This window comes from Haemaphysalis longicornis, unplaced genomic scaffold (assembly GCF_048455015.1).
Source record: "Haemaphysalis longicornis isolate Haplotype H1 unplaced genomic scaffold, Haemaphysalis longicornis Haplotype H1 scaffold_2, whole genome shotgun sequence".
Taxonomy (NCBI): Eukaryota; Metazoa; Arthropoda; class Arachnida; order Ixodida; family Ixodidae; genus Haemaphysalis; species Haemaphysalis longicornis.
This window is the reverse complement of record NW_027526295.1, coordinates 233655267-233678275: the sequence shown is the minus strand read 5'-3', so window position 1 is coordinate 233678275 and position 23009 is coordinate 233655267. Positions and strand designations below refer to the sequence as shown.

General features: G+C 46.9%; 1 protein-coding gene across 1 annotated transcript in view; it reads left to right on the top strand.

The window, feature by feature from the left end:
• Mnm (myomesin and myosin binding protein) overlaps positions 1-22274 on the top strand; it is a 49966-nt gene extending 27692 nt beyond the window's left edge. The window contains exons 7-20 of the mRNA XM_077699707.1: positions 2618-2905; positions 4329-4446; positions 5045-5217; positions 5841-6137; positions 8336-8466; positions 8569-10635; positions 11508-11631; positions 12208-12334; positions 12572-12753; positions 14352-14420; positions 15630-15717; positions 17538-17620; positions 19132-19336; positions 21508-22274. Coding sequence (XP_077555833.1) covers positions 2618-2905; positions 4329-4446; positions 5045-5217; positions 5841-6137; positions 8336-8466; positions 8569-10635; positions 11508-11631; positions 12208-12334; positions 12572-12753; positions 14352-14420; positions 15630-15717; positions 17538-17620; positions 19132-19336; positions 21508-21607 — 4052 coding nt within the window. The 3' untranslated portion in view covers positions 21608-22274. The remainder of the gene's footprint in view (positions 1-2617; positions 2906-4328; positions 4447-5044; positions 5218-5840; positions 6138-8335; positions 8467-8568; positions 10636-11507; positions 11632-12207; positions 12335-12571; positions 12754-14351; positions 14421-15629; positions 15718-17537; positions 17621-19131; positions 19337-21507) is intronic.
• The last annotated feature ends 735 nt before the right edge of the window (positions 22275-23009 follow it).

Below are 23009 nucleotides of genomic sequence, written 5' to 3'. Positions count from 1 at the left end.
CCTTACATGCCTCTTTGCAGAGAGTTCACTAACGGAAGAGGGTTACACGCAAAAGAACAGTGTACCACGGCGTAACCGCATTAACAGAGTGCTCAAACTTGGACTGTACAAAAGTAAGGCTGGAACTGGTGACAACCCAATATGTCGGCAGTAGAAAATTTGAGGGGAAAGAGACGACGAAAATTCGCGCGAGAGAAAAGGACGTCACAGCAATATGCATACGAGAAATCTGCAGATGTGAAGGACGTATAAAAATAAAAGTATACCGAAGACAACGTGGATAAGGTACTTAACAGGAAAAAAATAGCCCATATTGTTATACAGCCCATAGAGTTTCATACAAATAACTAGAGGGGAAACTGGCGCTAGTGTCAACGCGAACATGGCAGCGGCGCTTACGCTTCAATGGGAATGATGGGTAGTTTTGGAACCGGATTGCGTAGGATCAAAACGGGCTTATGGCTGCGCAAATTGTGTTTTTTGACAAAAAAGTTCTTATTGCCCGGTTCTCCGTTTACAAATTACATGGCGAACAAAAAAGTTAGCGACGAAAAACCGGTTTTGTACGAAATAAAACGGTGCGTTTAAATAAATAGCAGACGCGGAATCCAGAAGGTTTGTGGAGCAGGTTTGCCATTTTCCGCCAACTACAGAAGTTTCGGCGCTGGTGGTTTGTAATAGTAAGAGAAGTTTTGTGCTCATAAGAAAACAGAAACCGATTACCTTTGGAGAAGTTATTCTTGCGTGAATTAGTGACATCCATCAAGCTGCGTTCCTATCAGCCGCCGGTACTGCTGTTCTACAAATCCTCCCTGTTCTGTGGTTCTACGCCGTAGGAGCCGGCGTTCGCACGAAAGGTGTGGCTGTTCCAAGCGATTCGCAACCGTCGTCAGCTTTGACAATACATTTCTCTGCGGAATGAGCAGCGCCGCAACTCCTAATTAGCAGACAACTTCGCCGCACAGAGCGCGGTCATTTGTGTTTTCATGCTCGCTGTGCGACAATGCATTGATAACTCACCCAATTCGCAACTCTGGTTGTAAAACATTCCACTCAGGGCGGCGTCAGTGCGCGCGAAGCATGCAGTTCAAGGAGAAACGTATTTTTGATCACTCCTCCCAACACCCCGCCTAGGCAAATGCGTTCATGAAAATCCAAAACGAAAACGAAACTGCCTGCAATCCAGAGTAAGTTCCACGAGCCATCAAGCGCCAATCCGAATCCACAACTACCCATCACGCCCGTTGAGGCGTACGATCGCAGCGCCAGTTTCCCCTCTAGTTATATTGTAAGAAACTCTATGATACAGCCTATAGGTTGTATTCACTGGTGTAGCACGCATGCGGGCAACCATGTGTGTGCGCCGTCACTGGTTACGTCGGGCTCCGCGAGATGGCGGTACTTGTCCGTGCTATGCACACGGCGTGTGTTTGATGTTCCAAACCGTATCCCACCGAACGCAAAGTAATGCCTCGACTACAATGTGAGTGCTATTAATGACATGTCTGTTGACATCACCACCGAGAATCGGGTTGAAACAGGGCAGGCGACGCACGCCGGTGTTCTTTTTTTTCTTTTTTCTGCGAGGTGCGGGTGCATTGGAACAAGCCGCGCCATCCATCCACAAGCTGTGCCGAAGTGGCACAGACATGGCCGTTTCAAGTGGTGCCAAGCGAAGAAATTGACCGCTAAACTTTTCAGTGAATACCATCTATAGGTGTACGGAGGCTACAGATACAAATCAGTCGATATTTGAAAATAAATCGAGTGTAGGAGAGACAAAATGCGTGCATAGACGTCCCGCATGACAAGATCAGTGCCCGTGAAATTCAACTGCGTTGTCCACCGAGGAACCCTGAGCTGCTTATTTAGTTGCTGGTCCGGCTTTCGCCCAAACTCAGCAAGTGTATTTGCTAGATACCCTTTGTTCATAGACACTTTGTACGTTTTGCAACTTATTATTAAATGCACCTCGGCGGTGGCTGAGGTGGTGTGCTGCTGCGCGCGAGGACAGGGGTTCGATTTCGGCCACGGTGGTCGTTCTAATGCGAAAGCGCTAAATGGACCATTGAGTGAAAGTGGCGGGGTCAGGCGTCTGTACCGCCAAGCAGCCAGGAACGCGCGCCGCTAGGCAAGGCCTACGCATGCGCAGAGCCACGTGAAAAGCAGACAATGCGGTGCTGGCTGGCGGCTGCTTCACCCGGCGGCGCCATGTTTGCCAGAGAGCAAGGCCGCTTTGCGCGGCCGTACGTACCGCCCCACTATAGACACTGAACTACCTACATCGTAGGTACATCGTCGGCAGTATAATATACAAAAATATATCCGCATTTGTCGAGCATTTCCAGGGCTTGCGCATATGGTGTTGCTGGTGCATATTACCTTTTTTGTAGGAATCTAGATGGGCTTTGTTTTTGTCGGCTGCACAAATGGGATGTTGATTTCGAGTGGCCTTTCGCGCGCAGCGCTTAACGGATTGTGCGGGTTATGGCATGAACCATAAGTAAGCGTCTCTAAAGAGTTTGTGCCCTGGATGAAATTCGCGAAGTACGGCGTTCCCGGAGTCAACCCTTGGTTTCCCAACTCTCCTTCCTTCTCGGGGTGAATCCGCTCGCAGAGAAGCCCCCTGCTCCAGAGCCTCCCGTGGTGACGGTGCACCCGACGATGCCGGACGCATGCGTGGTGACGTGGTCGCCCCCGTGCGACGGGGTGACGCTGTACGTGCTCGAGCGCTGCGACCTGGTGGGCGACGTGTGGATCGTGGTGAGCCAGCAGCGGGAGGCCGAGTACGTGGCCCAGAACCTGGTGCCGGGCATCGAGTACTCCTTCCGCGTCAGCGCCGAGAACGAATGCGGCATGGGCAAATGGTCCAAGCCGTCCGAACCCATCGTCATCACCAGGAAAGGTGCGCTGTATAGCCATGCCGGCGGAGTGAAATGTACGCCGCAAAGTTTGTACGCTGTACGCCACATCCTTTGTATCCAGCTGGCCAATAATCTCACGTAAGAGTGATTTGTGTGCTCCTATTGGTAGATATGACAGTTGCTTGTGAAGTCCTTCAGTCCGAAGCCCAAGTTGATCCTCTATTTTCCTTTTAGTGTTAGCCACAAAGAAACCATATGCAAAAATTTGAACTTTTTTTAGACGCAAAGGAAGCTAGAACTACAATTTTCAAATAACCAAAAGCACAATAACCTTTTGTTTTCATGAAAATGTGTGTTTTTAAAATAGGCATTCCTCCAGATCTGATGAGAGGAAGACAGACTGCCCAGTTCGTACCTGCCAATCCTTAAAAGTCTTGGCCAGGTAAATATAAATGAAGTGGAATAAACTACCGATAAAATGTTAGTCAAAGCCATAAAAAGGTTGAATGAGAGCTTACAAATGACAACAACCTTCGTCACTGAAAAATGATAGGCAAAAATTAGATAAGACGAGAGATTTCAAAATGAAAATACTTTCGCAAACATGTGCCTCCCATACAGCTTCACGGAAATGAAGAAAAATAAAACAAAGCACAAAAACGCCGCGAAGAGGGAGTCAAGTTCCACCTAGAAAATCCCCGCCCGTTGGAGGAAAATGACGTTTAAACGACAGATGGAAGCAATCATTGACACCCATTTAATATCACACGCCTAATGTGCATAACCGGATATATGGGTTGCATTATTGTTCACAGTGAACTATAAGATTCCAAATCTGAGAAGTGAGGGGACAGCGTAGGTCAGCTCGATAAAACGGTAATCTGCCTCAGGCAGCATCTACATGCATGAACAGCGCATATAAAGCACAGTCATGCGCTGGAAGCGTACTTTCCAATAACACAGACAGTCTCTTTAACTACACCTGCGAACGTCGGTAGCTTCAGTATGCTAGTATTCCATACAACACAGTGGAGCAATAACAGGAACACAAAAGGATAAAACGCGTGGGCTGTTAGTTGGCCCCTTGGCGTGAAGATTATGGGATTTTGTTTTTATTCACTATTGCAGGACAGACATACACCGGACATAGTATTTATTCCAATGGTGCTCAGCCATTTTTAGGAAGCTACACAGACGTCATTACAATATGTACTGTATGTCTTATTATTTTATTTACTAGCAGTATGCGGGAGCTAGCATTACAGGTGCTATCAATAAGGGTGTGCATCGTTCGCGCTAGCTGTTCTTAAAGGTGGTGCGACAATTTCGGCGACCGTATACTGGGGCTGAATTCTCTCGCCGTCCTTCAAGTTTATTAATGGCGTGGAACTGACAACTACAAAACTTACAGAATCGCTGCTGTAGCGTACAATACCAATGCACGTTACTTCGTTTATTTTCCAGTGCCGTCAATGGCAGCACCAGAATTCACCAAGACCCTCTCTGATATTGACGTCCTTGTCGGAAACGACGCCAGCTTTGACTGTCAGTTCACCGGCAAGCCGACACCAGAGATCACATGGTAAGGCAGGTTCCGAGGCACTTTTAAATAGCTTTCATTGATATTTAAGCGCGAAAGGGACCAATAAGTTATTCGCTCTGGGGATGGTGACATTATATCAGGAATAATCTTGAGGTGTATCGGTTCGGGTGGTAAGACTGTTAAAACCTAGCTGACTCATATGGACAGCATCGTGTCAGGGAGACTTTTTTATGGGTCTTACCGAGAGTTCTAAGTTATAAAGGGGGGGGGGGTACAAAATAAATTCTTTAACTTTCCCCGTATCACGGAAGAGAGAAAGAAAAAAAGGGAGTGAGAGACTGTGTTTGGGGGGAATCAAATTCAAACATCATATGCGAATTTTAAAACTCTGAAACAAGCCAAGGAATTATGAAAAATAAAGAAATGATTGCAATAAGGCAGGAGTTTTTAAACACAAATTAACGTTGAAGTAAGCCGTCCATCTTCAACCGACTGCTGTGTTCCTCAGCAAACACGGGAAAGAGACTTCTTTAGAACAGCGACAATGCTTAATGCGTCCAGTTCTCCCTTTAAAACATACTGCACAGGGACGACCAACGCTACATCGCGGCATAAAATATTTCGCTTCCTCAAACAGGTACAAAGGTGGGCAAGAGATATTCGAGTCCCAGCGTGCCGACATCGAGACTTCCCTGGCGAGCTCGACGCTGCGGTTAAAACAAGTTCGTCTCGAAGACAAGGGGAAGATACAATGCCAAGCGCTCAACAATGCCGGCTTGAAAACAACCAGTGCGAAGCTCACTGTTTTAGGTAGGTTAAACAGCATTGCAACTTTATTACTCTTATAAAAATATTACTAAGATTGTAAAGCAAGCTCCCGATAGCGAACCACCCAGCTTTACTAATAAAGAAATACGTGCACCGTTTGGTAGCCCTAATCCAGTTTTAAATGCCGTAGTATTTGTGCCAAAACGCAAATCGACCATATGGTCTATATTGGCAGCCATAATGAAAACTAAAATTCCATCTCACCCCCCCCCCCCCCCTGTTTCTTCCCCTGTATTCTTCCCCTGTTTCTTCCCCTGGTATCGCTGGCGCGATAGCACGCCAGACATCTTGCGTACACCGCAATTATTGCTGGAGAATCGCAACGCTTATTAGATAGACCGTTAGCCTCTTTCAAAATGTTCAGAAGAATGCGTTCTATTGTGTGGAGCTCTGTTTTCAGCCAGGGCAGCTTGTCTTTTATGTGTGAGTTGTGGTAAAGGGTTTATTCATGTGATTGATTGTGAAGGATATGATTGTGAAGGATTGATTCACAGCTACTTGCTGTGGCGTTCATTCGGATTAGTACACCTTCACTAAATAAGCTGCAGCTTCTAGGTCTCTCTTGGGGAGACACACTTTGTAGTTAACCTAATGTGCACACGCAGCTCCTCCGAAGATAACCGGGTCGCCGACGTACAAGGATGGCCTGATCTTCGACTCCGGCGAGACGCTGCGAGTGAAGCTTTCGTACACGGGCCAGCCTCCCCCCGTGTTCGTGTGGAAGCGGAACGGGCAGCCGCTGCCGCCAGATGAGCCCAACTGCACCACTCTGGTGGACAACGAGGACCAGACCGTGCTACTCAAGATCGCCGACGCCGACTGCAGCCAGCGTGGAACTTACACACTCGAAGCCAGGAATGAGCACGGCAGCGACGTGTTCTCGGTTGAGGTGATGGTCACAGGTGCGTCTTTCACAAATATCACTCGGCGTTATGATCAGGATCAGGCGCAAGTGGCCTTCAGTTCTGGGAATTTCTTTCCGTTTTGAGTAAAAGGAATGGAATGGTAGTCAATAAAAGAGGGGCAGAGGGTGACTGAGAAAGGGTTGCTTGCGGTAATGACTGACATCATCGCTCTTTCAAGTAAAGACAAGCGAAGGCAGAGTGAACTGAATAATTCATTCACGAGCCTAGAGTAAAGTGGATAGGAAGCATGTGGACAGTGCAAAACACACAATTAAGCGTAACAGCGAAAGTGTAGTCGCGTTTCGCAGACCCCGTCGAAATACGCTTGAAGATATAAACCTGTAGGCGTAGTTTTCGCAGAGTCATGATCGGTGAATTAAGGTTGTGGGAGCCTTTTACGGATCGTAGTTACACTAAGCTCATTTTAGTGGCCAAATAAATGCTTCAGATCCAAAATTCAAGATTCGAGTTGCTATATTGCAGTTTATAATTTCTGTGTGCTCACCCTGTCCATTTGCCACAATGATAGCGTCGTTTCGCTTTGGGGCGGGGTCTTATTTTGTCGCATAAAACAGCACGGAACGTATCAGGGCCGGGAGGGGGGTTACTTTTTTTGCCTTTTTTAAAAACTGGTAACGTTTTTTTATTGGTGGCCAAGTCAAAGCGGTAGCCACTCCCTCCTATTCCCCTCCCCAAATTTTCCTCCTTCCTACAATGCCTACCAAGCCCAAGCCCCGTCAGAAAAGACTGCTCATCGGAATACTGAATGCCCCACGTACTGTTCCTTCTCGGGAGCTGCAGTACGCTGTTTTTGTTATAGAATGTAATGCATGCCGGCCTTTAGCGAGACAATCAGCCGTGCGACACGAAGCCTCTGCACCACAATTCCATCTAGCTCGATATGCATTTCCGCTGACGCGTAGGAGCGGAGGCCGAAAAGCATTGAAGATTGTTAATACGTATGCTGCCGCAAAAGCTCCTTAAGAATCTCGTGTACACTTCTGGTATAACAGGGTGTCTCAGCTGCAATGCACCAAAACTATAAAGAAGAGCAATGGCGTTACTAGAACAAAACATAGCGCATAATGTTTGCAGTACTGTGGAGGAGCGAACAGTAACTTTTTCGTTAATAATAACATAATCAAATCGTAATTAATTACTTAACCCTTAAAGTATTCTTCTAATTATTAAAGTGTCTATGAGACACTTGTAGGTACTTACGAGGGCCATTTAACTGTGGTATTTTCAGCGACGAACTAACTGCACACTCATTCATTCTGACTCATAAAATCCCCGAGAAATACGAAAAATACCACGTGACAGTGTTCCCACCGGTCTCATAAAACAGCGCCCTGAAATAAGCTGATTGAAAGCAACTTCCTTCCCGTGTCACCCGCCCGAAGAGACCGCGCATAACCTTGATAAGAGCATGCAAGGAAGGAGCAGCAACAGCAAGTTTCGCGGGGCGCGTGTGGCAGATAAGGCACAAACTAGGCCGCAATTTATTCTTTCTTTTTTTTTTCTTTATTTTGTTCTGGCTAACTCAGAGGCAGCCTAATTGAGGGCATTGCCGTACGAGGCGGGCGGGAGCGCTGCCACGTGATATTTTTCATATCTCGCAGGGGTTCTTTATCAGTCAGAATAAATGAGTACGCAATTAGTTCGTCGCTGGAAATACCACAGTTAGATGCCTCTAGTGGGTACCTACGACTGCCTCATTGACACTTTAGTAATTAGGAGAGTACTCATCGAGTTAGATAATTAATTAAAATAATTATTTAAGTCTCATTACGATAAAATTACTGCCCGCTTCTACACAGTACTGCAAACATTACGCACTAGGTTTTATTCAACTAACATCATTGCTGTGTTTTTTTTATCTTGGTGCATGATAGCTGGGACACCCTGTATAATCCTGAGGACGGTGACCTTTTTAAACCACACTTAGTTTGTCTGTGTTCCAGTTTATTCAAAAGAAAAAAATGTAGTTTTGGCATGCGACAACCATTGTATGCATGCAACACGCTTCTCTATATTGTTCGAAAGTTTTTGCAGCCTTGTAATTCTCCAAGACAAAGTTGTAGTTTACTGAAGTGTCACCCACCAAAGGCTTCAGGCAAACTATTTACATCTTTTGACAATTTCCGTATAGTCGTGCAACTAAACAAGGGTTCCAAATTTTCTTTTAATTGTAGGTGAGCCGGATCCTCCCCGTCTTCCCCCAGAAATCAGATCTGTCGACTGGACTTCGTGCACACTAGCATGGAGCCCGACGGAGTACGATGGCGGCAGCCCGGTCAGCAGCTACATCGTCGAGAAGCGACTTGTAAGAAAAATGTCTTCGTATGCCTGCAGACATTCTAATTTTCTGGTCCCCAGTGCACATGAGCAGCCTAAATGGGTGTTCTTTTATTTGTTTTCTCCAAAGATGGATACCGAACTTTGGCTGAAGGCAACGACAGCTCACCACGAAAACTGCACCGTTTACGGCCTGGAGGAAGGAGCCCAGTACGCGTTCAGGTTGCGAGCTGTAACCGTGTACGGTACGAGCAAACCTGGCCCGAGCACAGAGCCCGTGACCCTTCCTCGACTGGATTCCAGGGCGGACACCTTGGCGGCTGAAGCAGAGTCCACGGAAGCCACTCAAGCCATTGCCACTGAGCAGGAGCTGGGTTCCACCGAAGAGGATGTCACGCTAACTGTCACGAGATACGACAGCGACGATCAGCGGTCCTCTCTAGATGTTGACGAGTTCCTCAACGAGGACGCCGCTCCCTCGGAGATAGTGTCGCAGGTCACTGCCCCGCTTGTAGCCAGTGAGTTCAGCGACTATGAAACCTTGGTGCCGAGCTCCACGGTTAAGGTTGAGTCTGCCGAGCTGTCCGAATTCGACAACGACACCTTGGCGAAACGAGCTAGCCTCGAGACAAGCGATGGCGTTGCCCAAAAGGTGGCTATGCCCGAACAGATTGTTCCCGAGCCCGAAGAAGTGTTGTTCGAGGTGCCAACGATGCCCGAAACGAAGCAGCTGGTCGCCCTTCAGCTTCGAGAACATTCGTACGAAATTATTCCCCAAATGACGGACGACGTCTTTGACCTCTCGCTGGAGGAGCAAAGTTTCGAACGAGCTGTTCAAGGGTACATTCCTCTGAGCGTCAGCTGCACTGTCGTAGTCCTAACGTGGCAAAACGCTGACAATTTAGCCTCTTCTTCCGAAAGCCTCGCGAAATCCGAAACACCACAAGGTATTCAACTTGTTCCCCACCAATTCTACCTCGTCGTCTTTTCACCTCCCCTGCTTCTCGACCAAGTTCAAAAAATGGGGGCTCTGCAACCTCCGGAGCCGTTTACAGTCAGAGTCGTCACACTCGCGCAGTGGAACATGTACAGAAACCTGCTTCCAGGCTCATCTTTTCTCATCATAGACGTCTCGGAGCCCCTCCTAGTTCTCGCTCCTCCGTTGGCCCTGGAGTCCACAAGAACGTTCCTGGACCCAGAGCGGCGTCTGCCGGTTGTGTGCCGTTTCACGCTCAGCGAAAATCTCCCGCTCCCGGCCAACTACATCATCGACACCTTGCTTTCCGAATCTAACCTCCAGAGGCCCCAGCGTCCGCTCCGCGCGTACTGTTCCGTCGAAGACGTTGAGAATCCGCCCATGCCTACGGCGATCATAACGACAATCAGACCAACTGCACCTGTGCCGAGAATGGCGACGCTGCGCGCATCCCCTATATCACTAGAGCAGCCAGCATTCGACAAGCGACGTGAATTGCTCTCCGCCTCACCAGCCGATTCCGGGGTGGACACGAGTTTTGGGTACTCGCGAATGCACGTCCCGAACAGGGAGTCAACGCAGCCGTTTGACGAAGAGTTTTACTTGCACGACGTCCTGTACTACAAGAAGGCCGCGAAGGTGAAGGAGTTTGACATGCGCACACGACGGTCATACGCTCGCAGGATCACCTCTCTCTCGCGCAGCATCGAGCGCGACTACAGCTCGAAAACGTCCAACATTGATCGGCTCGCGAGCCGCATATCGTCCGAGATGACCAGTCTCGAGCACGACCTCGAACTGCTGCACTCGATGCAGAGTATGCTGCGCCGAGAGTTGAAGACCATGGAGAGGCCCACCGGCGATCAGAACGGTGACGGCAAGCAGCCAGGTAGCGGCCGGAGGACCGAAGGCACGTCAGACCAGACGTCGACACGGGCGAGACCGTATCCGGAGTCGGGTTCTCGTAGCTACCCGTCCAGGCGGTTATCGAGGAGCGACTCATCCGAGTCCGAAGAGCCCGAGCCGGTCAGGCCGCGGGCCAGGCAGGAGGCGAAGGGCGAGCCACCCCGCTTCCTAACGCGTCTCGACAATCGGATCGCCCCGAGCGGCTACCGGATCAAGCTCCACTGCACCGTCATAGGCGATCCCATGCCGCAGGTCACATGGCTCAAGAACGGAATCAAAGTGGTGCCTGACAACAGGCATATTGCGATTACCCTTGTGAGTATAACCGTATAACCATAACCTCTGTTTAATGATGAATGCATGTGACACCGGCAATATGCGGTGTGCGTGTCTGCACACATCAACATATATTGATGTCATGCACTTACAAGCAGCCTGTACGCCAGTTTGGAGACAGACACTCGTTTTTACCAAAAAAGGAGTACATTTTACGTAAGCTATGTCCTGCTTATTAAAACAGGATATTTTCGGGGAGGGACAAAAAAATAAAGAAGTACCACAAATTTGAAATCAGAAGGACAACGCAGAACAACGCCATCAATTTCTGTCCCAGTCCCAAAAGATAAAACTGGTGTTTATTATTTCTTACCGTTAACATGAATAAGCAGCAAGAAGGAAAGGGCGGTTGTGGTTTGCGTACATCTAAGCAAATTACTAAAACATGAAAATCGTAACTTTTTATTTTATGCCGCAGTGGGGCATTATGCGCACTAGTACAAAAATGCTAATTTTGTGCATACTTAATGCAGAACTGCGCTGAGCTTCCACGCGAAGACAACGCTCCGTTCAAGCGTAGCGCAGTTCTGCATCAAGACAAAGGAAGCCGAAAGCACTGGAGAGGTCAAACTGGGGAAACCGCACAAAAAATAACCTTTTGTGCGTAGATGTGAGTGTTCCTTCCTCTTTTGAGCGAATTCCTTTAAAGCCTACGCACTGACAGTCATGGTTCGGCGCGGCGGAGCAACGAGACGATTTTTTTTTTTACTATAAACCGCTTTCCCCATTGAGTCTGACGAAAAGACATCCCCTAACTTTCGAAGCAGCGGTTATAACATTTTCTGACCTAAAAGTTGAAGGTACACCAACGCAATTTCATGTGTGCCTCGGTTTTTTTTTTTTTTTTTCAGAGCGATTTTGGATTGTGCAGCCTTGAAATTTACAATGTGAAACCAGGAGACACCGGTGAATACACCTGCCACGCTGTCAACGCCTATGGTGATGATACAACCAGCGCCTACCTCCGCGTGACTGGTAAGGCATTGCGGTAGTTTGGCGCACCTTGTGGAGCTGGCAACGAAGAATAATTAGGGATATTTTTACGCACTGGCGCGAGCAGCAACCATGCGAACTAATCTGGTTTTTTACTTGGCGTATATGCACAAAGAGATTCAAGTGGTAAAAAAATTTAGAAAAGTGCACGCTCCCAGCGCAATTTTTGCATTACAATGAATGTAATCTTTACGGCCTTCGCGTGAGCTCTACATCTGCAAGTGTTTAAATAAATAACTCGAAATAAAAAAATCATTTTGTATGCTCAATAATTACGTGCGAAGGATGATGTAGGGTGGCCGTTTTTATCGCGATTTCTGACTGAATGGAGTTGCTTTCGAGAACACTCGACAATTTACGGTCAAAGGTCACCACATAAGATCCCATAAGCGTACATCGACGATGTGCAAAAAAGCTGATATTTTGGGCTGGGTCTTCTTTGTTGGTGGTGTTGAATGAAAATGTCCGCGTGAGTGCGTGCGTATGTGTTCGTGTATGCGCAAAGGCACGCGGGCACTACAACGAAAATATACATTTTCAAATCTTCTGCTTTTACAGGCGAAAGAGAAGTAACGCCAGAGGAACCAAAATTCGAATCATGCGCACCGGACCTAACTGTGAAGCCTGGGGGCAAAGCTGTCTTCTCTTGGAGGGCGACCGGGTCCCCAACTCCCACACTCAAAGTGTAAGTTTCGTGTTCTTTCGAGCTCTTCCCCCGACAGAGCCATAGCTGAAACTTGATACTCTCCAGGAAGACAGTTCTATCTTTAATACAGAATCTGCGAAAGGGATTTCTAAAATACTCAAACCTTCCAGTAATCACTTCGTGTAAAGTAACGTAGTGTCTCTCAACGCCGGACGTCCTCGGTTCCGGCAAGCCGCAGCAGCGGGCCAAAGCGCCGTTGTTTGACATTTCCCGCAGCCTGAAGGACTCGACGCCCCTGCGCACGAACCTGACGACGGACGTGATCATCTCAAAGGACGGCGTGTGTCGCGTTTGCATCCCTAAGGTGTCCCCGACCGACGCCGGGGTGTTCACGTGCACCGCCGAGAACGACTCTGGAACGGCCGTTTCCACCAGCATCTTACGGGTTGCCGGGCAAGGTACGGATGGAAAGAAGGGCACTATAGCTGTGGGCTACCGAATTTTAGGTTATAAGGTACATTATATAGGTTTGTGTCAGCGCCCCAGCGGCTCGGGAAGTCTGCGCTGCCGCAGGTTGGCGCTGCAAGAACGATGGCGCTGGGGCTGAGCGTCAAGCAATGAGTGCTAGCCACGCGCCGCCTGTGAGCAAGCAGCCACGAACACCACGAGCGTGGAATTAAACGGGACCCCAGGTTTTGGGTGCACGGCATAGCGTTCTGACATTCTCGGCTCATCTCTCTGTATCGTTCCCGACAGGTTTAATTCTGGTATTTGGGCAGCGCTAGCCAAGCAGAAAATCGGGATGCTATCGTAAGGTATCTGTGATGACTTTTTGTATTAGAGGGCTGGGTTTGAAAACAATAGGTCATTAAAGGTGTTGTACACAACATATTGCAAGGGATTTGCAATATGTTGTGTACGCTCCTGCTAATGCTAATTTACAGATATTGTAGCTTGGAGTAAGGGCGCCAAGATTTTGTTAATTCTAGCAATAATTTTCTGCAGCCCTATCGATGCCGATCCTAATTCAAAGCCATTGACCGTGTTCAACCCGTCAAAACCTAGCCGAGGTCAAACAGTCTCCACCAATTCATCAAAAGTAGGGAGTGGCGGCCGTGTCTCCAGAGTTTTATATAAGTGAGTGCCGGTTTATTTGTATGAACACGAGTAGGACACGTCCAGTGTAGCTGCTTCAGAAAATATTCTGATATTGGTGATTAACGGGTTCAAATAACACCAAATTTGTCCCGAGCTAGGAGCCGAGCATTGCCAATAGCATGCTGTCAGCTGACATCGGCTATTGGGCTCACGACTGGTCACTGCTCAGGAAACGCTGTCTTTTTTACCATAATCAACAGATTGAGAGCACAGCAACCACAAAATATGTGAAATAGGAGCACATGGATAGGAAACTCCATACATAACAAACGCCTTTTGAGCTATAGACATGTTCGTGGTAGGCTGTTGAAGACCCACTACCAACATTGCCGTGACTGCCCTTATGTTATTTTTGAATGGCAGCAACATTTTGGACGGTTTTTGGAGTGTTGTATGGCAGTAGAAAAAAAAGAAATGTATGACCCATGTATGACTCAGCGACACGCTTGGAGTCTGTTTAGATGCAAGACAGTGAGAAAGTCGGACTTAAAACAGTAGGGGTATCCTAAAGAATGCTTTCGCATTAGGAAGCCTCGGAGTGCAAAAAGGTACAACATGGCGAGTTGGCGGGTTAACGCCAAGGTTGGGTATACAAGCGCACATGATATGTTTTTGATTACTACGCTATTTTATTAGCAGTTAAATATCTTTATATTTATGGGTGTTACCAGCGCAGGATACACCACTGACGGTAGCCAGTTCCATAGACGCGCCACAACTAGCCATACATTTACAACTACTCGTACTTCTGACGCCCATCCTTAGTTTATGTTGACTGCTCTTGCATGTGGCCTGCGGTTTAAAGCCAGTTGGAGCGTATTAAATCTGCATTACAAATTAAAATATATTCTGAGAAACCAATCTGTAGGCTCTACTCAAGTCGTCGCCTTCTTTTCAGAGGAAAGCGGTGACGATTTCCAGGAGGAGCGACGCCGGCTCGAAAAACTCCATGTCGATGACAATCAGCGTAAGAAGATTCCTGGCTCATTTATTTAGCGCACAAAAAAACGCTGTTGCTTTAGTGAGCTAGATGCGCTTGTTGGATGCGTGTAAGTAACAACACCTCGCTGTATATTTATTATTGAGGAAACAGCATTATGACAACAGGGAGTGCGCACCTTTTCGAAGTTGCCATTAAATGTTTTAAACCAGGAAGCAGCATGCGGTGCTGTGGGTGGTCTTTCAACTGCCCCTCGCGCACCCCTGTGTTCTACTCTCCGCCGCGAAAATATATGCTGCTTTGCCACCGGAAGTGTGGCCCGGTGGTGTCAACAATAACCTGCGGGGACACCATGTTTGAGCAGGTTACCCAGCACGTGCTTCGCAAACGTTAGGCCCTGCTGAGAACCTACGGCCCCTCGGTAATTTGATCCACAGTCACCCCATGCGCCATTCTGGCACTTTTCCGGCAGAAAACACGATGTTTTTTTTCGATATATAACGTTGTGATACACCCTAAGCTAACTTAGCGGAGGTATATGGTTACGTAATAACACAGAATACGATGTACGAGCTGTTAATGTCACGGGACTTGCTACGGGAGTATTTTACAACGCAGTCCGCTGGCTGCACATTATTTATCCAGCATTTTATGAGCGAAAAGCTTTAAATCCTGGTTGCGCGTAAAGCCTGTTTCTCGACACTAACTATGTGTGAGATACAAAACATAATTAAGCAAAGCTGCAACTAAACTGTAGCCTGTTTCACATAAGCCTAAGCTGCATCGGCCAAACACAGTTCTTATTGACACTCGAATACAGCAGAAGTTCGAAATAATTAAGTTTGTTATCAAGGGTTTGCAAAATGTATTGATATAAATTTGCTTTTTGCAGTGCGTAGCCGCAATTCAATGAGACACATAGGGTTATTAGAGTCCGATGAGATCTTGAGAGATGCTCGAAACTTTCCATCGTGTCTGCAGCTTAACAAAGATATCTAATCCGCATGAGAATATATCGCACAGCAATCTACATTTGGCTCATCGTTATTCTAAAAAGAAAAAAAGCAAGGAAGCGTAAAACAGAGGAACGTCACTAAATATAAATAAGCATGCTCAAATGACAATACGACATTGTAATTATGAGAAAAAGAGCGATAGTGACGTTAGGACTTTCCGGTGCTTGCTACCCGTTCAGTTGTCAAATCGTACGGCAACCGAAAATCTCTCCTTTCTCAGATGCATCAGCCGCGGTCGAGAGGGCGGCCCGGATTCCTGAACCTCATTACGTGCTGTCTCCTGAAGAAGACAGAGAAGAATACTACAAGTGCGTTAACTCTCTATTTGCACCAAACTGGCGTGGCGCTACTTTTCTAAAAGTGGAACACACGCTGTCGCTATGTCATACGCTCTATATTTCTCTTAAGCACTTTGCTCATCCTTTTCCTATATATAAGGGAAACAAAATAAATACAGTTTCGTTGTTTGCACTGTGCACACTCATGAATGTCTGAGTGATGGCTCTCGCAACATGTTTCTTTTGCTTGCTGCTTTCTCAAAGCGCTGGAAGAGGGAAATGTTTTTAACAGAATCTCAGAACTCTAAAAGATATTTGGTTACTGCAGCGCAGGTGATTCAGAATTTCAAGATTTGCTCCAGATTTGCTCCATATTTGCTCCAATACCGCCGAACTATTTGTGTTTGTACCTGCATACATGTCACATAAATATATCAACCTTTTATTTCTGTAGCTTCAACTTCTGCTACGACAATATATAGACAAAGGATAAAGCGTGCTCCGAAAGAACGGCTCGCCTCTGCTCTTAGAAGGTAAATTTGGTTCAGCTTTTTTTTTCTTCATATGCCGCATGGCAAAAATGCGAATTAAAAATATACGCATTTTCTTGCTCATCAAGAGCAGTATAAATCCAAGCATTTTATTTTGAAAGGATTACGTGGCTGATAGAGCGAAGAAGCCGTCATGCCAGGAACACGGCAGATAAATTCCCGTTGGCTACGAAACAAGCAAAAAAAAAAATCCCATTTGCTGCAAGCGCGGGCATGCACCTAGCTGACGTCCCCATTGGTTGCATTGGCTTCACCTTGAAAGAGTATGTGAGCGAAGAAGTAAAAAAAGAGTGATGAGTGAGAGGATGGCCCATGTGGAAATGGATGGTTAACCAAGGATCTAACCGTAGCGCTATCTCACCTTGTTCATCGCAAAACCGAACAAGGGGAAAGCCGTAGGCCATCCCCCTGGGAGCAGGAAAATGAAAGTCAGAATCGGGAGAGCATATGCGCACATTTGTGCGACCTACAATGGCTTCCGGCTGGGCCGACATGGACCGATGAAGGGATGCGACGTCGCTGACTTTGCGTGCCCTCCGGGCACCGTTGGTCTTCAACTGGAAACCTCGCGAATCATCGCACGGCGCATCTCTGAAATGTCTGCAGTTCTTGCACAGCTTGAAGTGTCGTGCGTGTTGATTCCTTCGTCTGTTGTCCTAATTCGAGCCCCCAAAGTGACAACGGTTTTTTGTGTTATTTTTATTCTACTCGTTACCAACGTCGCAAATGAGACTACTGGAAGTGTCAGGAAACTATGCAAGCATAAGTAATTCATGGTAAGCTCTTCGGTGTCACTCAGTTGATTGAGCACTCGCTACACGATCGGCGAGAAATTCAAGATGAATTCCATCTTGCTTTCGGCGATGGAAGCAGTGAAGAAAAATAACTGTTGTTTTCATTTGGTTCACGCAACAAACGTCAACGGCTGCTAAATTTAATTGTAGCAAAGAAAGACTATTGGAAACTACCGGTAATTGTTTATTTCGCCCTTCCATAAAAACGTTTATTACGCTTCATGAGGACAAACACTGACGACCTTAGGCATCAATAGTCTAACTCTTATGCTTAAATGTTCCTAACCCTGAAGCTCAAAATCAAAGAGAAACACAAGTTAGGACAAATTTCTGAGGTCAGCATAATTTACGAAGTAGATCACAGCTTGTGTTCCGCTCCATTGATGTCTGCTTTCGCTCTTCGCTTTTTAGCGGCACATTTCTCAGATATAACGACTCCCACCCCAAATAAAAATTCACTAGACGACTAGAGCACCCCACCTACTCGTATATTCTTGTTTCCCAGGCCTCGGCGCCACTTCAAGACGTACGGAATGCTGGGCCTCAACTGTTTGGAGAATGTTCCCCGCACATCTCACGAACCATTCTGTAAGTACGAACCGCGGTCAAGATGTGCAAATACCACATGCGTGTACTTAAGAACTTGTTGCTGGGAGAGTTGATGAATACTTGAAGACACGATTTAAGCGCCAAAGAAGGCGGACACATGACAGGCGACAGGGCAAGCGCTCGTCCTGTCGCCTTTCACTTGTGCGTTTTTTCCAGAATTTAAACCATGTCTTAAACATATCTTATTACCTGATAATAACTTCATATATTCACCCTGATGAATAAAATAAACAAAAAAAGAACAATGACAAACTAAGCATATGTAGTATCATATGCAGTTGCACATTACATTGCATAATGATAACAGTCACTTCAGCTCCCGCAATGATGTCGAAGCGCAACAAAAAAACAAGGCGTGTATGTCCAGGTGGTAAAAAAGCCGTTGAATCAGCTACAAGGCTTCCCCATTTATAAAAGGGACCCCGCAGACAAAACACAAGTTTGGTTCATTCGAAAGATTGCCTCGTTAGAATCGTACTGACGTCACTTTTAACACACAGTTCGCTCAAATAAGCTATATAATTAGGAAAAAAGAGAATGGCCATGCGACCCACTAGCTCCTTTCCCGCAACAGAGCCTATGATGTCATATGCCCGGCTGTGCGATTGGCTGAGGCCGGAAAAAGCAAACGCAAATTAGTCAGGGCTTACAAGCTTGTCGAACAAGCTTTTCGCGCATAAATGTAATGCATATTCATTTTACACCAGTAATAATGGTGGGTTAAACAATGAAAGTTACGAAAATACACGTAAACATAGAAGTACGGATGCGCACTGCTGTTGGTACTGGGCGCACTATGCTTATTTTAGCTGCACAGCAGTCCGTCGCTTTGGAGTTGTCTTACACGACACTAGACGATTGGCGTGAGCGACGTTGTCTTACGTGGCCCTGTTTGTCGAGAATACCCCATGTTTCACGAACCGAGTACTTTCTACCGTAAAAAAACAAGCCAAGTGCAAACAGGTAAAAAACAAAGCAACGGCGGACAACGGTCCGCGGTGCAGTATGGTAGTGCCATCAGAGGACTGACGGTAACCAAGGCTGAAGACCCTATATAATGACAACTGGAAGTTCGTTTGAATACCCGCCCTTGTGACTTCATGGCAGACGTTATGAAAACACACGATTTGGCGGGAGAATCAAAATTTTAACCTAGATTGAATAATTTCGCAGTGAATACGACATCGTTTGCTGCCGAACAAGCGCTGGGGGCACTATAAAACACAAAATCTTTCGAATAAAACAAACTTGTATTTTGTCTGCATGGCCTCTTTAAGCATCCAGGATGGTCCTGGCAGTGCGCTTAAACAACGTGGTGCCAGCATCGCGCTGTAACCAGTGCTGAAGTTAGAAAATGTTCTGTGCGCAGCATAAGAATGCGCACGAATGTTAAACAATTTCGTGAGATTTTTCTCGACCTGCATGTGTTTCCTTCCGCCTCCTCCGCTATTAATTCCTTCTAACCTCTGTCGACGGGAACGTCCTAACAGCTGTTCCCGGACCCCCGTTGGACCCCGTGGTGACGGAGACCAGCCCCACCTCGGTGACCCTGGCATGGACCAAGCCCATCAACAATGGCGGTTCGCCCATCACAGGCTACCGCATCCAATGCCGCGAGGTTCCTTCCAAGCACTGGCGCGAGAAGGCTACCTCGCGCGTCTGCCTCTGCGACATCTTCGGACTCAAGCCGCAGACGTGAGTTAGCAGGCTTCGCATACGAACTGCGTGGCTGGAATGCTTTTGAGAGCAGTCCTGGTTTGGAATAAGAATCCAGGATTCTTTAGTAAAGGGTTACAACCTGCCTTCGACCGTCTGACGATGAGTTTTGCAATTTATTGGAACGACATCAGCGCTAGTGCAAGGCTGCGAGACATTAAAACTTCTTTGAGTTTTGTTATATTAGCCCAATCACTCAGACCGATTTGACGATGTTTCCTTTATTTATATCGACAACTTCAAAGGCCGGGATTGAATGGAAACACGACTGGCGCTTACACTGTTTCACGCCTTTTCGCGATGGGTTGCTTGTATTTGAACTTCCCGCTAATTTCCTTGGCGCGTAATCATGGTTTGCAGTTTGTTCCATGTCACTACAAAGGCGCGCCTTTACACTGCAGCGCAGTCGAACGCAACGAGATGCAGCATGATGCACTGTCGTCAACGTGACACGCCATTGAGGAAACTTCCGCTCTACAGTCTTGATTCAGAGCCTGAAGAGCCCAAAAACAAAAGTGGTTTTCTGTAATGTGTTATGGTGCGGCAAGCTCTCCGCCTACATTGGTTGAATTTTGCGCTTCATCTGCTGCCCTCTAGAGGCAACAGAACAAAGGTGTAAAAGATGATACTCTGGACAGCAAAGCAAGAACGACCAGAAGAGAGAGAATTGGGATAAGGATTTTCTCACCTAATGCCAGATCAAGCCTACTGCAAATGTATACGACAGACTCACCGTCTGAACGCCTTTGGATCTGAAGCCCGAGCTTGAACTAAGAAGAATCAAGGGGTGAAATCGCTAGAATCTAGGGGCCAAAATCAAGGAATCCTTGTATGTAACTACAGCTTCAGTTAGACTAGAACAGCTATCTTGTTGCCAAATGCCACCTGCTCGATCCCACTCCGTTCACGCAACGCTCAATAATGCCGTCTTAAGACACTCACTGGCACTTTCAATATACCGGGGCCCTTCTTCTGGTAATTGAGCGGGGGGCAACGACCCTTAACAACAGCGCCAGTGCGACGGTTCGATATCTGGAACCCACACGGTGCGTGGAAGAACAAGCTGTTCATGAGAGTTGGACGTCAATAACGCTTATCGCCGAGTCTCAAGGGGTCCTTCGGCCTTCGAAGAGAATCTGAGTGCGGGCTTTCGCCAACCGACCCTCCAGAGACTTGCTAGAAGCTCGCCCTTGGCGCAACCTAAGCCAAGTGGCCAGCTGCAGCAAAACCTTGCGCTTCTGCTATGTAATTGGATTTCGGTTCAAAAAGCACTAATTCCCGCTTGGTTTAGTCTGTTAGATCTACGCTTAATTTGCGCTCGCAGGCTATTGTACCGGTTTGCAGTTAGAACTGTGTAGCAATTGTTGGCGTCTTGTGCAAGCTGTCGTTAGTACAGTGTGCAATCTCCCCGCCTACATGGGTTAAACCTTTAGCTCCATCCGAAGACCTAGAAGCAGAAGTATAAATTCAGAAATGAAGGAAGAACTAACGAGAGAGAGGGAATTGGGACAAAGATTTTCTCAACAAACGCCCAGTAGTTTGTTTTGTTGTCCAATCATAATCTTCACATTTGTTCATTAAAGTGTCTCAGCAGAGCAGCACAGCTTTGTTCGTTCTACTCTGTTTTGTCCTTGTCTTCGCTCACGGCATTCAATAACGGAGTGGGCCATCTGGACAAAGGTTTAACGCCAGCGGCAGGGAGGGGTGCGGGGTGCGTCAGCATGGCTTCCATCTCGCTCTCGGAAAAAGAACCGAGATTTCTACGCATGCGCAGATGAGCGTCTCTGGTTGGACAGCTTATGTATTATGCTGTGCTTCAGCAGTTGAAAATCAGTTGAAAGTTCAGCACAGTCCCCGTCTTCTTATCACCGTCCTAGTCTCTATCCTTGAGCTGCGTTTTTTACTGTTTTAAAAGTTGTAAATTTGTTGCTTTGAATTCTAAACAAGCAAAGCAATCGCTATCGCCGATTGCGAAGTAATGAGCGAGTTTCGCTACTTTGGCATAGTTGGTTACCGCCCTCCGGTAAAGGCAAAGAGTACGAAACCACGAAAACACTAAACACGTATCTAGATTCTACACAATGGTAAATTGAATTTTTCTTTAAGTTAACAATGGGACAAGCTTCATTTTGTTATATTTTTTTCTGCAGAGAATACGTGTTCCAAGTCTGCGCCGGCAACAAGAACGGCTGGGGCCAGTGGACTATCGCCGTGCCCGAACTCAAGAACTGGAGGTGGCGTCAGCACTGACCGCGCGTTGATCCGAACTTGACCGAACGGATGTGGCTCACGCCGCGAAATGTCAAAAGCAGCGGTGCGTTGCCACAGCGGGGCAGCCCTTGCTCACCCTTACCCGGAATGGTCCGTTGCAGTTGTGTCACGTGGGATGCCTCTTGTGATCAGCTGGACGGCGGACATCAGCGCGTGACTGCGCCCTATACTGCCACAAGTGCGATCCACTCTCCCAGGTTGTGATCCCTGCTGCTTCGCGCGCTAGCTTCCCCTCCGGTCACTGAACACGATAATCGTGCCGTTCGAAGTATGAAACTTCGCACGCTGTACTGCTTACGCAAATTTCGCAGGCGGCCACTTATTTGTGTGGAGTCAATTTGTGCAGACGACGAAGTTATTGAAATCGCTATCGCGACTAAAGCGCGATTGAAATGAGTGTTCGCTCCAGTTTCCATGCCGAATACTTCAGCTATGATGATGATTGGAAGAAAAAAAACCAGCGGGAAATTTACCGAAATTAAACCGTTTAGGCCCGTGAATATGCATGCCCAGATTTTCAAAAAATACGTGTTTTGGGCCCGAAGTTTTGAATTAAGAGCATTTGGTGATTTCAGCTGCATGGTGCTGTCACAGTGGGGAGACGAAGAAAAATAAATTTTGCAAACACTTCTGTGAATCTGCCAAGCCCGACTGTACTGTATCTTCTGTATTTGTGTCATGAAGATATTTTGTCGCGCTACTTGAAAACTAAACTAGTGTTTGTTTTTGTGTCGCAAGTCCATCCGCCATATCTTAAATGTGAGGAGGTAAGTGTGCTTGCCGGTTACTAGACCAATGATACTATTTGGTAGCGACCACTTTAATGACCAATACCCAAAAAATATGGCAACCACATACATATGAGGCGTTTTATTTTTCGAAATGAGCCAGATCCACCTAACGCGAATTTGAGAAACAAGCACAAGTTTTTTACCGGACCTAAATGCAACGTCGTCAGAGCTATTATATGGTATATTTTACATGTCAGCTAGGGGAAGTTTATGGCCACAAGTAATTAAAAATTATGCCGTGAATTTGAGAAATATTGGGATGATAAGTTGGATTTGGCTCATAATGAATTTGAACACTGAAGTTGATGCGGCATTCTTAAGAAAACATTACTTAAATTTACTTTCAAGCATCGTGCGTTTGAGTTTAGGTGGAAAAGGCATTAAAAATATGCAACATGGATTCACAAACCGTAGAACTATACCAGGACAGCAGGCGAGTCTTGGCACCATTAGCAACTGTTTTCGAATGTTTCCCTAGGGTTCGTTTCTTGGGCACGGCTGAAGGCACTCACGAATTAAGCAAGCTCTTCATTGCTTTGTCATGAACTTCTAGAGCGCTTCACGGGGAGGCTCCTTATATCTTTTTCACC